Raw genomic sequence first — 14,693 nt, forward strand, 5'->3', positions numbered from 1 at the left:
TTACCATCTTTATTACTCTGAATTGTCAATTGCTTGATCTTAGGATCTTGCCATTTTTCTTATGTGGGATGTATATATTCTCAACACGCCCCCGCATGTGTAACAAATTTTCAAGCTATACATGTGGACAACTTTTAGGTGATGTGAAGCCCGTGTGGCCGTTAGGCATGCACACGTGGGTAACCTGCTCTGATATCATGATAAAGTAATTTGGGGTTCACATCCAAAACCAATTGGCAATGGATAGAGTGGCCCAAACCCTTATAAACTCATAGGCAATGTCCCATTTTTCTCATGTGGGATGTATATATTCTCAACATCTTGAGTAAGGGAGTGATTTGAGCTAACCATAGTGAGTAGTTAGTCCGATCAAGCTGATGGTGAGGAAATTGAAGGTGGTGGTGGTGTTTGGAGTGGCCATTTGATCTTGAGAGAGGAAAAGAAAGAGTAGAGAAAAAAAAAAAAAAAGAGGAAAGGGATGATGTCGTTAGAAAGAGGCTCTAGATACCATAAAGAAGATTGGGAGAAAAATGTTTCATACTTTCTCATTGATGTGTTTCAACTTATATACAAGACTGAGGATCAATTTAGATCCTAAAGATCTGCTATTACAATAAGTACACTATAGGACTGATAGTCAGTTTAGATCCTATAGGTCAGCAATTACCATCAATACAATTAAGACATTAAGATCAAGCAATTGACAACTAAGAAACATTGATACTAATAGTTGATGATCAGAGAAATAAAGATGGTAATCAAGATGAGGTAAATGCAATTCATTGCTTTGCATTGATGGATTGCTTATCAAAAACTACTTATGCTTTTAGTTGTTGACAATGTAACGGTTGATTGACTTGATTCTCTTGACTTGCCAATCCATTGGACTCCAGCTTTCATGGGACGCGGATGCAGCGGCTTCCCCATAGTACCGCGTGCAACGTTCCTTCCCTTGTTCACTAAGGTAGGAATATGATCGACTCTCTTTCCAGGAGGCAGATATTTTTGCTGCTCCGACGCTCCCCTTGTTGCTCCAGCAGTTGTTGATTTGTGACAACGAAGAGGTGGAGGAACATAATACTGATAATAGCAACTCTGGAAGAAAGGATGGTGGGGGGCCTCTGCAGCTGTTGGCCTCTTGGAAGGGTCCCAAGAACAAAGTGAACTAATGAGGCTAATTGCATGATCACTAACTGATGGAATAAGTGACGAAAGATGAACACGAGCCAACTGTGGAAACTGGTAGTTCATATCTCTTGCAAGACGAAGCCCATCGGCCCATGAATCCTCGGTTGGTGTGCCAAGTACACTGCAAATTTTGTACATTTCATCTGCTTGACTAATACCAGGAAATAGAGGGCGGAGAGTAAGCAACTCGGCCATGATTGCACCCATTGCCCACATATCAACTTTAGAGCTATACAAACCTGGGAACAAGAGTTCCGGAGCTCGGTACCAGCGTGTCGACACATATTCAGTATGGGGTGGTTGGGAATCGATTTCCCGAGCAAAACCAAGATCTGCAATCTTGATTTTGAAATCTTTGTTAAGCAACAAGTTCTCCGGCTTTAGATCGCGATGAAAATATCCGCGTTGATGCATATGAGCAAGGCCTTTGAAAACTTCTAAACACCAATCTCTCACTTGAGATTCAGGGAAAGGCATTACCTTATCTTTCATAAGCTGGTACAGGTTGAACTCCATATAGTCGAACACAAAGTACAAAATATTATTTTCTGATAGGATCAAATGTTTTAGCTCCACAATGTTTGGATGATTCATTTTCTGCAATGACTTAACTTCTCGAAGACTGATGCACTCATCCCATGAATAGTATCTTTTCTTGAGTTCTTTAATTGCAACAACTTCACCAGTCTGCTTATTTTTAGCTCGCCAGACAGTCCCAAATGCTCCATGGCCAACTTTCTTTATTAACTCGTACCTCTCCATTCTTCCACTGGAGAAACACAAGCGGTGAGTACTTGAGGATGGCGGTACCCGCCTTGATGACTTGGTTCTGATTACTAAAAGTGAAGAGCCAAGAGGGTATGGTATATATGTTTTATAGATTTCTATCACTTCAATCCTGTTGAATGTAGGAGAGAGTGTTCTCCCAAGTCTTTGAGGATTTGGATTACTTCTAATCTTCTATTCTGTCAGGGCATAGAGTGATCTCCTAATTCTTTGGGGATTCGGTTATTAACCCTGCAGGTCTTAGTGGCTAAATAAAAGGGACGGTCCTGATCAAATGATAAAGAGTACGTTAAATGACAAATCGAAGTTTTATTTATTATTATTTTTTTTAATGGCTAAATTTGGTCAAGTCATGTAATATTGACTGACTGGCCAGGTTGATTGATAAGCAAGTTTAGGGAAAAGCTTTTGGCAGCAATCTGCAACTAACATATCGACACTAGTACAACATCTTTTATGACTCTTTTTCTCAAATCTGAATCCTCACTTGAACACAGATGAACCCACTAAGATTAATGAAGATGGCCAGAGAGTTGGATATTCAATCCCATATGAGACACAAATCTATTGATTCAAGTGAAAATCATATCATGCTCCAAAAGAGTATTTTCAACAAAGTTACCATCAAAACCAAGGGTTGTACTACTGGCTTCTTGGTAGGGGACATTGTGACGAGGACATCGACCATCGCACATCCACATGGACCACATTCATATATACGACTGCAGGTAGTGTGACATATCAACTCTGTTTTCATTCTGGGTCATGTTGACCAATACGATAGCCGCCATTAGCCAAGTTGATGAACCCGACTCGGCGACTTGCAGTTTAGCTTGGACCCCTAAGAAACCATTGGACTTTAACATGACGGAAAATGTGTTCTTTCTCTAGAAAATCAGACAACCAAGAGCGACCTGGAACCATGGCCGCCCCAATTTTAGACAAGGATTAGCCTGCTGTCACCTTCTATTAAAAAGTTACCAGGGTTCTTGATGATTTTCTCTAGCTAGTTACGTTCCACTCCCTAGCTAGTCAGTAGTTACTTGTTGAGCAAACATGCACCGTGTAAAAATTTACACCTTAATCATTTACATATATATAACAATTACAATACCGCTTTAAGATCGAACAAACATATTCAGTAATTGAGAACATGGAGACAACTTTAACCATGAACTGAGGCGTATCTGTTGATTAAGGCCAAGGCATTGCTAGTCAATTGTGCAATGTTTACAATCTTCCCCCTCACAACAGTCTTCAAATTCCCGTTCAACCCATTTCCAGCAAACCCATCTGTGCAGGTACTCTCATCCGTTAAGGCCGCGCTAACCCAAGTTTGTACATCACTTATCATCATCTCAAAATCCGAGCTCTTAAAGTTAGCCATCTCGGAAATAGACCTCTGAAGCTCGTCCACAGAATCGCTCAACACTTCAACGCAGTCCCTCATGGCAGCAACTTCTCTAGGCTTCATTCCGTGGCTGTGGGAGAGACTCAACATCATGGTAGAGGTTGATTTAGCAGAGGAAAGTGTCACGCTAAGGGCTGCAGCCGCCATGAGTTTCGGACTTGTTTGGATTGCAGTTGCTTGGCTTGCAAGGGAAGTAAGACAAAGTTTTGGGTATCTTGTTGCACTACAAGATGTTTTCATGAACTCAGTGTTGGTTTTTGGTGGAAGGTCTCTAGCTGCTGAGGTTGAGTAGAATATGCAGCAACTAATGGAAAGTACTATAAGAAGAGATGTGAAAGATGAGGAGGCCATTTCTTTCTTTGATTCTCTTTTCAAATTTTGGGAGAGAGGGGAGTGATATGAAATTAGGGAGCCAAAGGTACCAATTTATAGGAACAAACCGACCACGTACACACAAAAATAAAATAAATGAAAATTTCATCTGGATATACATGGCATATCATCTACTGCTTGCAAAGGTTTTTTTGGATTATATGTTTCTCACATGTTCATTTCTTGATATTAACTTGGTGCAATTTGCCCGATTGGTGGGTCAATTAATATGGGTCCAATACTTGTCCGAAAGGAACAGTTGTTAACTTAAAGATAAAACCTGAAGATCATACAATTGCATATTAGATCAACACAATAGACATACAAAACAAGGATAACACATCAATCATGATACAAGTGCATGAAGAAAACAATTTGTACGTGAACGTCTTGCAGGCTGAAGACCAATACCAGCTTGTGAAGAAAAGGAGGCCATTGCTGAAGAACAAGAATTTCTGGAAATAACAAGAGCTTCTGTGATTCTCTCTATAACTCGCGATTATCTATGGGGCTAGATTACCTGAATATGCTCGTAACAAGAGAGGTCACAGGGACCTTGTTTATATAGTGAACAAATCAATTAGAGTCCTCCCCATAAGAGGCTAATGTATTCTATTCGAACTGCTACACTATATGTTTATCTGATGATATTTACTTGGTTACCAAGTTGTTTGGACTTCTTCTTATGTTTGTGTGATTCTTATCACAAACACAAATATACAAAGACTAGGAATCATAGTTCATCTCGGATAACTCATACTGCAAGTTATAACACGTTGCCATATCCAAAGAGAATTGTATTCATGTTGAACTTTGTTATTACAACAGTGATACAAAAGCGACTCGAACCTATCTCTAGACTTATGATTGAATGAGGTTTGATTGATGAAACAATAGACTAGTGTCTTTCTGCAACTTGATATATACATCGGCCCCTTCAAAGAGGAATTCGTTGTATGAAAGGAACATGCATGAAAATCAAACTAGATATTAATTATTCAGCAAAAATCCAAATGCCATAAAGTTGAGCTAAATTGGTCAATCAAGTGGAGATAGAATTCCATGTTATGACCAAGCAAATTAAGGAAGATACCTTAAAGATTGATCTTAACTTGGAGATTACATGTTGTGAATCAATATATAGGTCATTTGTGCAATTCTTGTTGGTATGCTTAGCTAACAATCCTGGTATAACTTGTTTGAAAGTTTTTTAAAATTTTGGGACACTGAATTTGTCGATTCTCATTATTGAATAGGGCCACATTGGAGATATGATAGATAGCATTCTTGTCGACATGATCTTGAGCCGCCCCGTTGTTGTTAATTGTCTCACGTCATCATCCTTATCCTTCCTTGGCCTATGCGAATCTCTTGACGTAATTGCCTAGCTCGTCTTCGAGTAATGCAATTTCGCTGCTCTCATGTTCTCTGGGAGACTAATGCGGCTGCTGATGGTCTCGCCAACTTGGGTTTAGATTCTCCGTCTCTTTCTTGGTTCTTATTTCCACCGATAGAGATTTACTGGTTGTTGTCACGCGATGCTTTTGGAGCTTCATATATTCGCCACAATACAATCAATGTTTCATTGTGCGAACTGTTTCTACATAGTAATCACAATTGCTGCACACCGTATGATTTCTTTTTACTCTCTGTTGGAGGAGTATTCTTTTTTCTTCTTCTGTTATTGCTTTTTCTGGGAAATGTTTTGGTTTGGTCCCCTTTCCTCTTTGTATTTTTTTATCCTTTATTTTTTAATAAAATTAAATGGAGGGATGGGCGGTGGGTTCCCGGTTGTGATAGCCTCCTTTCCTTCGGGGATGTGGGAGGGTGCTTGACACCCAAAATCGACTGTTGTAGAGGAGTTAATATCGTCTAATCCTCTATTTATTTAAAATACACACACACACACATAATTTTTAGCTAATTAAACGACCGAAAATTGTAAAATGTGTATTATATATCTGAATATGGTAGAGTTTTCGCTAAATTATATTATATGAAAAATACTTGGTTGCTAAACTTTTTTTTTTTTTGGCTCAATGAGGGATAAAAGAGGCAAAAACCTTTTTACAGCTCCATATTATTAAAGAAAAAAACATATACAATAAGTGGGGACGAAACTAGACCATCCATTATAGAATACATCAAACATTAAAGAAAACAAATTAACGAAAATAAAATTGAGAAACACCGAAACGGTCACTATTGCAAGCCGAAACAATGAACGGAGGAGTCAAATCACACTAAACTAAACTTGTTAGCATGGTACCATGATTTGTTAAGATGTTAGCAACTTTGTTACCTTCTTGAAATATAAGTGAGGATCGGAAATGCATCTGAGAAATGCGGTGCAAACAATTCATCCACTCTACTCTAAATTGTCATGGCAACAAATGAGGAGAGCGAAGAAAATTAAGAACAATAGAGGAATCCACTTCTAGCCATATATGCTTCCAATCCCGGATCCATGCTAACTCGATAGCTTTAATAACTACCATAACCTCTGCTGCAACTAAGCTAGGGATGTCTATATTTGAAGAAAAAGCTCCGAGAAAGTCCCCTATATAGTCACGAAAAACAGCCCCATAACTACCAAGGTTGGAGCCACTTTTCCAAGCCCATCTGAATTAATCTTAACCCAACCAAAAGGAGGAGCAGGCCATTTACGTCAATTATTACAGGAGTACGTACGACATGGATTACATTGAGTACCAAAACTTTTTACAACTCAAAAGTCTTGTAAAAGATTATGCATGCATCCCTTAGCAAGATGACTAGAAGCTTGTATATGTCCTGAAATAAGTCTAGAAATCATCGTAGCATGAGCAATCAACCCATTAAATCTTGTCTTGGTTGCTAAATTTCTTTGTTCCTTATCTAACTTATGTCGTTTCTCTTATCCCTTAGTTATGCTTAGGAGTTTCTAAGTGTGTGAATCAATGGCTCATCTCATACATTAGCTAGGTTCAATTATTATTGTGCCATTTTTCATCGCTAGTCCGCTAGATAAAACTAATTTATCTCACAACGTTGTAAGTCAGCTCATATTTCCAAATATAAGTAGGTGAGCATTAATAATTCAACAATATCTTTCATTCAGCCCCGAATGAAATGAAGAGCTGACAACGAAGGATCAAGAAGCAACATATGTCTGTACCGAGCTCACTCAGCCCAGGATTGTTTATGAACTGTATTGCATGTACCAATTAATATCAAGTTTCATGATATTGGTGGAGGCTATTAGGAATATAACTGATCGATAAGATTTTTCTAGCTATAAGAGAAACTTCAAAAATGGAAGTAGTATAAAGAAGTCAAAATATGAATGTCGTTAATTCCTCGACCTTGACCTAGTAACAGTTGGTGCTTGGTATAAAGGCCATATAAGTGCAAATAGAAATACATGCATTGTAAACCTAATTTGTCCGTAATAGGTCTTAATTCACAATTGAAAAACATGATCCAATTGTGCAATGCATTTAATAAATCACTAGCCAGATCATTGGAATTTTTTTTTAATCAATTAAGGGGTCCAAAAACAATTGAATATAACCTGAAAAAGAGGAGCATTAGGCAGCACAAACTTCTGATTACATATTTACAGAAGGAAAATGATTTGTGGTCTCAATGAGACCTAAGATTTATGGTCTCAATATTAGGTGTCATGTCATGTCACCTACACACATCACTTATTTGTCAAATTATGCCATGTAATTCTTGAGAAAAATACAATTTTAGCCTTCCAAAATCTAATGTCTCTAAGTTATTTTGATTTTTTTTTCCTAAAAGAAAAAATTATTTTGTCTTTTTTTCTTTCTTTTCATTACACTCATGCTTAGATTTAAATAACAATGCCAAGAATAGAAAAAATTTCATGTAATTCAATCAATAGATTTGCACATACATTTGATCAATAGATTTGCATAACACATGTATATGAGTTCAACCTTTATTGCGTTTATGTAAAGTTTGAAAATATAATGTGAAAAATACATAGTTATATCATTCTATATGTTCTTATGTTCATTCTTTTCTCTTTATGTAGCTAGGGTTTAAACGTTATATTTTAGTTTATTATTTTCTATTTGTTTATTTTCCTTGTATTTAGATTGTAAATGATAATTAATGAATGCTACTAACATGAAATTTTTTTCTTACCTCTTAATTTAAAAAAAAAAATTTGGTTAAACCAATGTATCCCCCACCCGTAGGTAAGGACTAATCCCTCTAGAGCCGGGTCGGACCCCATTTAGGGGGGAAGCTCTCCGGCCCAATACTGGCTGCTCCATTCACAAGGTTCGAACTCGAGACCTTGCTTAAGGGGAACAAGCTCTTTACCACTTGAACCACCAAGCATTGGTACTTACCTCTTAATTTAGACATATGTATTTTCCAAATTCAATTTATTAATGCTATTTTTTTGGATGAAATTAATCAATAAAGTTATTGCCTATTTCTTGACACCTAATTCAATATATTTATGCTATTTGGAAAGAAAAATTATAGGAAATAATTTAAATAAATGAAGAAAAATATTGGTTAAAGAATTTGAAGACATATCTCTTAAATTAATACATAATTAATAGCAGATTTTTTTTTTCGTCACCTAATTAAATTCATTAATATAATTGATTCACCCCTAACATCTAAAAGGAAATATAAAATAGTAAAGTTGGTATTGCAATAGTATGATGTGGCAAGATATATTATGTGAAATTGAAAATAAAATTAGTATTTGCTTACATAGCATGACACCTAGAATTTGAGACCATAAATCTTAGACCTCATTGAGGCCCTATATCATTGCCCTTTACAGAAATAATGCAAAAATTTATGAAATAGTTCTAGAGCCCCAAATTAGGGAAGCTCGATCTCAAAGAAAGAGATTTGTATGCCTTGTGTATGGAAAAGACTATGCGGGGAGGGCAAGCCCACCTATTTGGTGTACTCGATGCCCGGAGGGGGGGTGTCGCTGCGTCTTTGGCGCGGCACTGTGCTGGATTTCGGGTAAAAAAGGCCATTGCGTGCCTCCTTGTGGTCCTTCCCAGTACCTCTTTTAAAAAAAAAAAAAAAAAAAGAGATTTGTATCACATTGACAAACCACATTGTTTTATTACAAAAACATAAACCCATCCTTTCTTCCATGCATTATGGGATTAGGGAAACCCTTAGCTTAATAAGTACATTACCTCCATGTCTCGAGCAGTTGCACTTTGATTATTCAAGAATTATTTTCCTCAAGTCTTCCCCTTAATAATGCAAGTATGCAACATAGATGATTATCTTACCATACTCTCGAATCCCTTAGGTGGCTAGCGATGAGTGGCCGACGGGTCTCTAGAACGTAGCAATGTAGGAGTGGGCGGAGATGTAGAGGAGTGCAACCCACCAGCCCACCTCAGCCGCCCCGGAACACCGCCTTCCGTCACGCTAGGCTACAGTGCATGCGTACATGTGATATGCCTCCCGCACGTTCTTGTATGGTTTTGACTTTTTTAAGTGGTCGTACGTCATTTGATGCTGTATCTACATGTGATAGGGTGGGCGCGCATGACCTCTATTATAGGCTCATGTCACTGCGGTATTTCTTCGAACTCACGCAGTAGTGCCCACGCGCCTCCGCTATCACGTCGGCTACAAGATTGATCAGCCGATATCATCCTTGTGAAACACACTGTTATCCGATTTCTTGGTGATTTGCTTCCTATTACTCTATTAGTATTCATTTCCTGGTTGCATATTCATTTGATGCAAAAAAAAAAAACTTTAATTTATAAACACGCATTTTTAATTATATATAAGCCGTTTGTATCAAGAGTGCATAAGATTAGTGAGGAAAACATGACATACATTAGTTAGAAAGTAACTAGAACACTTTGTTTTGTATGAGCTACTTACTTTTTCAAGAATTTCAATGGCATTGCACCAGTACCTTAAGTAGCTCAAACAAAGCACCTACCTATAGTAGCTAAGAGCGCTTGTCTGAGGGCCAACAATATTGATTAAAAACACCATGAATAAGAACATACAAGTGATACAACTAGAGGAAAAAAAAAAAAAAAAGTGGTGTTGATACTTCCTTTTGTTGTGCAAAAACAGTTCTTAATTTCAAAGTTCACTATTGACCAAAAAAATTTCAAAGTTCACTTTAGTCGATGAGTTGAGCATAGAGTTGTGAGAATACTGGAATGGAAACACTGTTGTAAAAGTCTAAAAGTCAATGAATTAAGCATGTTTAATCTAAGAGATTGACTCATGAACATTGTTCTTTTAATAATAATTCTCTATTATATTAAGCTGATTAAGAACTAATTTTTCTTATTCTTAAATAGTTGGGATCCAAAAGCAACACTCCTTATAAGCAAATGATCATGTACTTGTCATCTCATCGATCTATTGCTTACCCTTAATTAAAAACACAAGATATTTGGGATTGGAAGTTGCTTCGACATCCCACACTCACCTATAAATTCATAATTGTCATGTCATCATACACATCCATCAATATCCAACAAAATAAAAAATGGGAACTCCCACATTTCTCTCCACTCTTCTCCTATTCATCCTCTTCATCAACACGACCACGGCTACTTCTTCTTCGAGCCAAACCTACAAAACCTACGTCAAAACAGCCTGCAACTCCACCACGTACCCAGAAATTTGCTACAAGGCTCTCTCCACCTACGCCAGATCCGTCAAATCAAACCCTCAGAAGCTCTGCAACTATGCCCTCTCCGTAACCCTAAAAGCCGCGAAAAAAGCCTCTTCCACGGTGTCGAAGCTGTCCAATAAGAAAGGATTGACGAAAGCAGAGGCCGGGGTAGTGGAGGATTGCATAGAGAACATTGAGGATTCCGTCGATGAGCTCAAACAGGCGGTGACTGCCATGAAAAATTTGGGAGATGCGGATGTCCAACTTCATTTGGATGACATAAAGACTTGGGTTAGCGCTTCGCTGACGGATGAGGACACCTGTACGGATGGATTCGATGAGCAGAAGGTAAGTGCGGCGGTGAAGAACACCATTAATAAGAGCATTCTCACTGTTGCTAGATTGGCTAGCAATGCTTTATCTCTCATCAACAACCTCAGTTACTAGTGCAGTTAACGTACCCTTGTGCTTTCTTCATCCCCATTGTCTGTTCTTTGTTATGCGTGTGTTGGCTGGTATATTATAGATGTTTATAGTCCGATCTTATATAGACGTTTTAATTAATTTGCCGTTGTGGACGTGGTTTAATTTTCTTGTACATAAAGAGCTTTCTCATGTCTGTTCACAAAAAGAAAAAAGAGCTTAATGTCGTCGGATTTATTCTCCGGCGGCAACATAGTGGGAAAGTTGGGATTATAGTAATTATGCTACGTTGTAATCGGGTTACATATCGAGTTATCTTTCCATTATATCACCGCTATGTCAAAGCAAATTGAGTAGCCAGTAAGACACTCTTTGCTAGTTGGTGCTTGTTAGAATACATGTAAATCTATATAAATTCCTAATATTATTTTGGGAAATACTTTAAATATTGTAATCAGGGTTTAGGCTCTATGTCCTCATTTTGTATTCGACAGTTTCATTAATTAAGGCTTGAGGGCAGCTGCAAATATTCAAAAAAAAATTCCATTGCCATGTGAGTTTCGCGATGTATGAATGAGATTACGTTATTTCAGAATTGACCAATGGCCAATATAAAATTGTATAACTGTCAGCATAAGAAAAAGTACTGACCTTGATAGCCATTAAAATGAAATTAAGTACACAAGCCTGTTATAATTTGGGTAATATATCTCAAGCTATAGTATTGGGGATAATTACGTTATATATATAGCTAGCTAGCCTGTTTCACAGGGACATTTATGACCCATGAACATTATTCTCACTGTCTTCTAAGATATTGTCTCTTGTTTTATCAGAATAATACCTTGGATATTTCACTAAACTGTTACCTTGCTCTACATTTTTTCTTTTTAATTGGTTGGTTCCACTGCAAGATCTAAATGCTTAATTAGCAAATGATCATGTGCCATCTCGTTTATTGCTTATATACTATTGAAAGAACAGCGCGCTCTCTCTCTATCTTTTTTTTGTTTTTGGCTAAAAATAATGTATTTGAGATTTGGACTAGTTCATGGTGTAAAAATTTAGACTTCATATATACTTTAATACTTCAAATGCCTATAAATTGGTGTTGGCCTCCTCTCACACAGTCACCCATCAATCCGAGAAAAACAAAAATGGGAGCTCAAACTCTCATATCTCATGTCACTCTTCTCCCATTTATCATTATCATCATCATGATAAACATGCACACAACCATGGCAGCCTCCTCTTCAACCCCAGAACCTCACAACTCCTATCTCCTAAGAGCTTGCAATTCAACCACATACCCACAAATTTGCTACAAGTCCCTCTTCTCCTACGCCTCCACAATCAACTCAAACCCTCAGAAGCTCTGCAGCTTCGCCCTCTCTGTCGCCCTTAAAGCCGCCCGCAACGCCTCCTCCACCGTGACGAAGCTGTCCAAGAGGAATGGATTGACACACTCAGAGGCTTTGGTCGTCAAGGATTGCATAGAGAATATCAGGGACTCCATTGACGAGCTCAAGCAGTCCGTGAGTGCCATGAGCAACTTGGGAGGTGCCAATATGGAATACCAGTTGGGTGACATAAAGACTTGGGTCAGCGCTGCCCTAACAGACGATGATACTTGTATGGAAGGGTTTGATGAGGTGAAGGGCTAGGTGAGCTTGGATGTGAAGAACGCCATCAGTAAGAGCATCGTCAATATTTCTAGATTGGCTAGTAATGCCCTGTCTCTCATCAACAGCCTCAATTATTAGTGCTGCAGCCCTAATTTTATAGTTTTCTGGCTGTTTAAGTGTAATTAAAAAATGGTGTAGTTTTGGATTCTAATATGATACGTATTATGCTAAGAGGTACTTTTGAGCTCTATTTTGTTTTGTTTATTTGGATTTCTTTCAGAGTTTTGATAATGAGATCCGTCGATGTCGACCAAGCTCATACAAACCAACAAATAAGCCCCATGTTGAAGATCTCATCTATAATAAGTTAAAGACGGTTGAAGTTTCTGGAACTTTGATTCTGTAGCTGTCCTTTAACTAATTATTTCTCCTTTTTATCAGAGGTTTTCCACTTTTCCCACATGACTTTTAAAATATATGAATGATTGCTAGCTACAGCATGTTTCAACCACAGCCAGTCAGCCATGATGCACGTCATATTCGTACGTTAGTATGAAATTAGGTTTCCACCATTAGCCTATCTTGGGTTTTGTTTCCGACATCAATGTGCGATTGTGCGATGCATGTACTGGAAAGCTAAAAAAAACTGGCTACCTCCAATATTTTTATTAAATGAACCCTCAAGTTTCAAGTTTTAATCTCTACTCCCGATCGACTAACAAGTAACAATTGATCTAAAAACTACTTATGCACTTATCTTAGACAATCGATGGAGGTCAATGAGGGACAGCCCATATTTAGACTTGATGTATAATCACATGTACAATGGATGATTGGTAATTGTCCGATGATTGAACCTTTATTTTCTTGCATTTTGAAAATTAGACCCTCCAACTTTTGTACAATTAAAGTCTAGCTGCTCACATGAGTGTCAGTAGAAACGTCCAAGGCACCGGAAAGAGGACCAAACAGCGCGCAGTCACCTTATCCTTGAAAATCTTCTAGGTTCCGTTCCTTCATTTCATTGACAAAGTAATTATTAGAAAAGAAGAAATATCGAAACATGAAGCTCAAAAGAATCCAGGAAGCGTAGTTAGAAATTTTACTTAAAAGGGTCAAAACATAAATTGCTATTACATTAGAATAAAATAAAAATATTTGACAACATAATTGCTCCATGTAAAATCTTTGAATAGTTGAGTTATACCTAGTTTTATAAATTACTTTATTAGATTGATTTATTTGAGAATATCGGTCATGATTTTCTCTGTATTATTAGAAATTGAAAAATGAATGTATCAAACCTTAAAACCGGAAAGTAAAGAGATAAAATTATGTATCTAATTGAACCAAAAGTAAAGCTAAAAATACATTATTGTCATTTGTTAGGACTTAATAAGATGGTCATTATAGTATTGTATTATATTTTTTTATAAAAAGTTTAATTAATCAACAATTTAGATGAAAATATGATGAGGGTTACCCCCGTCTCCGTACGCCCATGTCCATAAGCTCAAATAGTCTCCCGATCGACTATTTTCAGTATTCATTTGCCTGACAATTAAATGTCATCATACATTGATGGGTTCCCAGGCCCATACAAAATAAGTGATCCACTGGGATAAGGATCCGTGACTAAAAAACTGAAAATTTTTAATTTTTTTTCATCAGAGAATTGAATTGTTGATATGATTTACTTTTTAGCATAATTTGGCAGATTCTGTTATGGGTAGGCATCACATGCATGTAGATACTAGGAGTTTACCTGAATGTGTTACAAGTCAAAGACTTGAAAATGCAACTTCACACATAGGAAGAGATCGTCTGTGGAACAAATTAAACCCCCAATCTTATCAGCACGTACACCAAAACAAGGTTTTTGCATGGATCGTTAGTAATATAGGGTCTTTTTATGAAGATTTAATACGAGCAACTTTCGATCGAGACGTCATATAAATATATTTTTAACCTTAATTTGAGAAGTCTCTTGAACATTGAGTTGGCCTTCGTTCGGACAGACTTTGTGCTCTATAAAGAATGCATTTCATTGAGATGGGTCACTAAACCATAATTTCATAGGAATTGCTCCAAATGAAAATATCAAACAATTTGTTTATTTATAATTTTGAGACTACTATTTAATTATACAAATAGTTTATCGAAAGTATGACTAAAAATACCGGAAAAAAAAAATTGACACTCTCTACAGATATATTCTACAATGATAATATCAATG

General features: G+C 37.2%; 4 protein-coding genes across 4 annotated transcripts; 2 read left to right on the forward strand and 2 right to left on the reverse strand.

The window, feature by feature from the left end:
• Positions 1–737: 737 nt before the first annotated feature.
• Positions 738–2,137, reverse strand: LOC112187042 (cyclin-dependent kinase F-4). Its single transcript, XM_024325668.2, has one exon. It carries the CDS (start codon positions 1,948–1,950, stop codon positions 808–810), a length of 1,143 nt encoding a protein of 380 aa, XP_024181436.1. The 5' UTR covers positions 1,951–2,137; the 3' UTR covers positions 738–807.
• Positions 2,138–3,038: 901 nt separating this feature from the next.
• LOC112200928 (21 kDa protein) lies at positions 3,039–3,797 on the reverse strand. The gene has a single exon (XM_024341969.2). The coding sequence runs from the start codon at positions 3,734–3,736 to the stop codon at positions 3,140–3,142; it is 597 nt and encodes a 198-aa protein (XP_024197737.1). The 5' UTR covers positions 3,737–3,797; the 3' UTR covers positions 3,039–3,139.
• Positions 3,798–10,246: 6,449 nt separating this feature from the next.
• On the forward strand, positions 10,247–10,987 carry LOC112182399 (pectinesterase inhibitor 4). Its single transcript, XM_024320888.2, has one exon. It carries the CDS (start codon positions 10,281–10,283, stop codon positions 10,854–10,856), a length of 576 nt encoding a protein of 191 aa, XP_024176656.1. The 5' UTR covers positions 10,247–10,280; the 3' UTR covers positions 10,857–10,987.
• Positions 10,988–12,070: 1,083 nt separating this feature from the next.
• LOC112171579 (pectinesterase inhibitor 4) lies at positions 12,071–12,496 on the forward strand. Its single transcript, XM_024308743.1, has one exon. The coding sequence runs from the start codon at positions 12,071–12,073 to the stop codon at positions 12,494–12,496; it is 426 nt and encodes a 141-aa protein (XP_024164511.1).
• The last annotated feature ends 2,197 nt before the right edge of the window (positions 12,497–14,693 follow it).

The sequence above is a fragment of the Rosa chinensis genome, chromosome 1 (genome assembly GCF_002994745.2).
Source record: "Rosa chinensis cultivar Old Blush chromosome 1, RchiOBHm-V2, whole genome shotgun sequence".
In the NCBI taxonomy this organism is placed as follows: Eukaryota; Viridiplantae; Streptophyta; class Magnoliopsida; order Rosales; family Rosaceae; genus Rosa; species Rosa chinensis.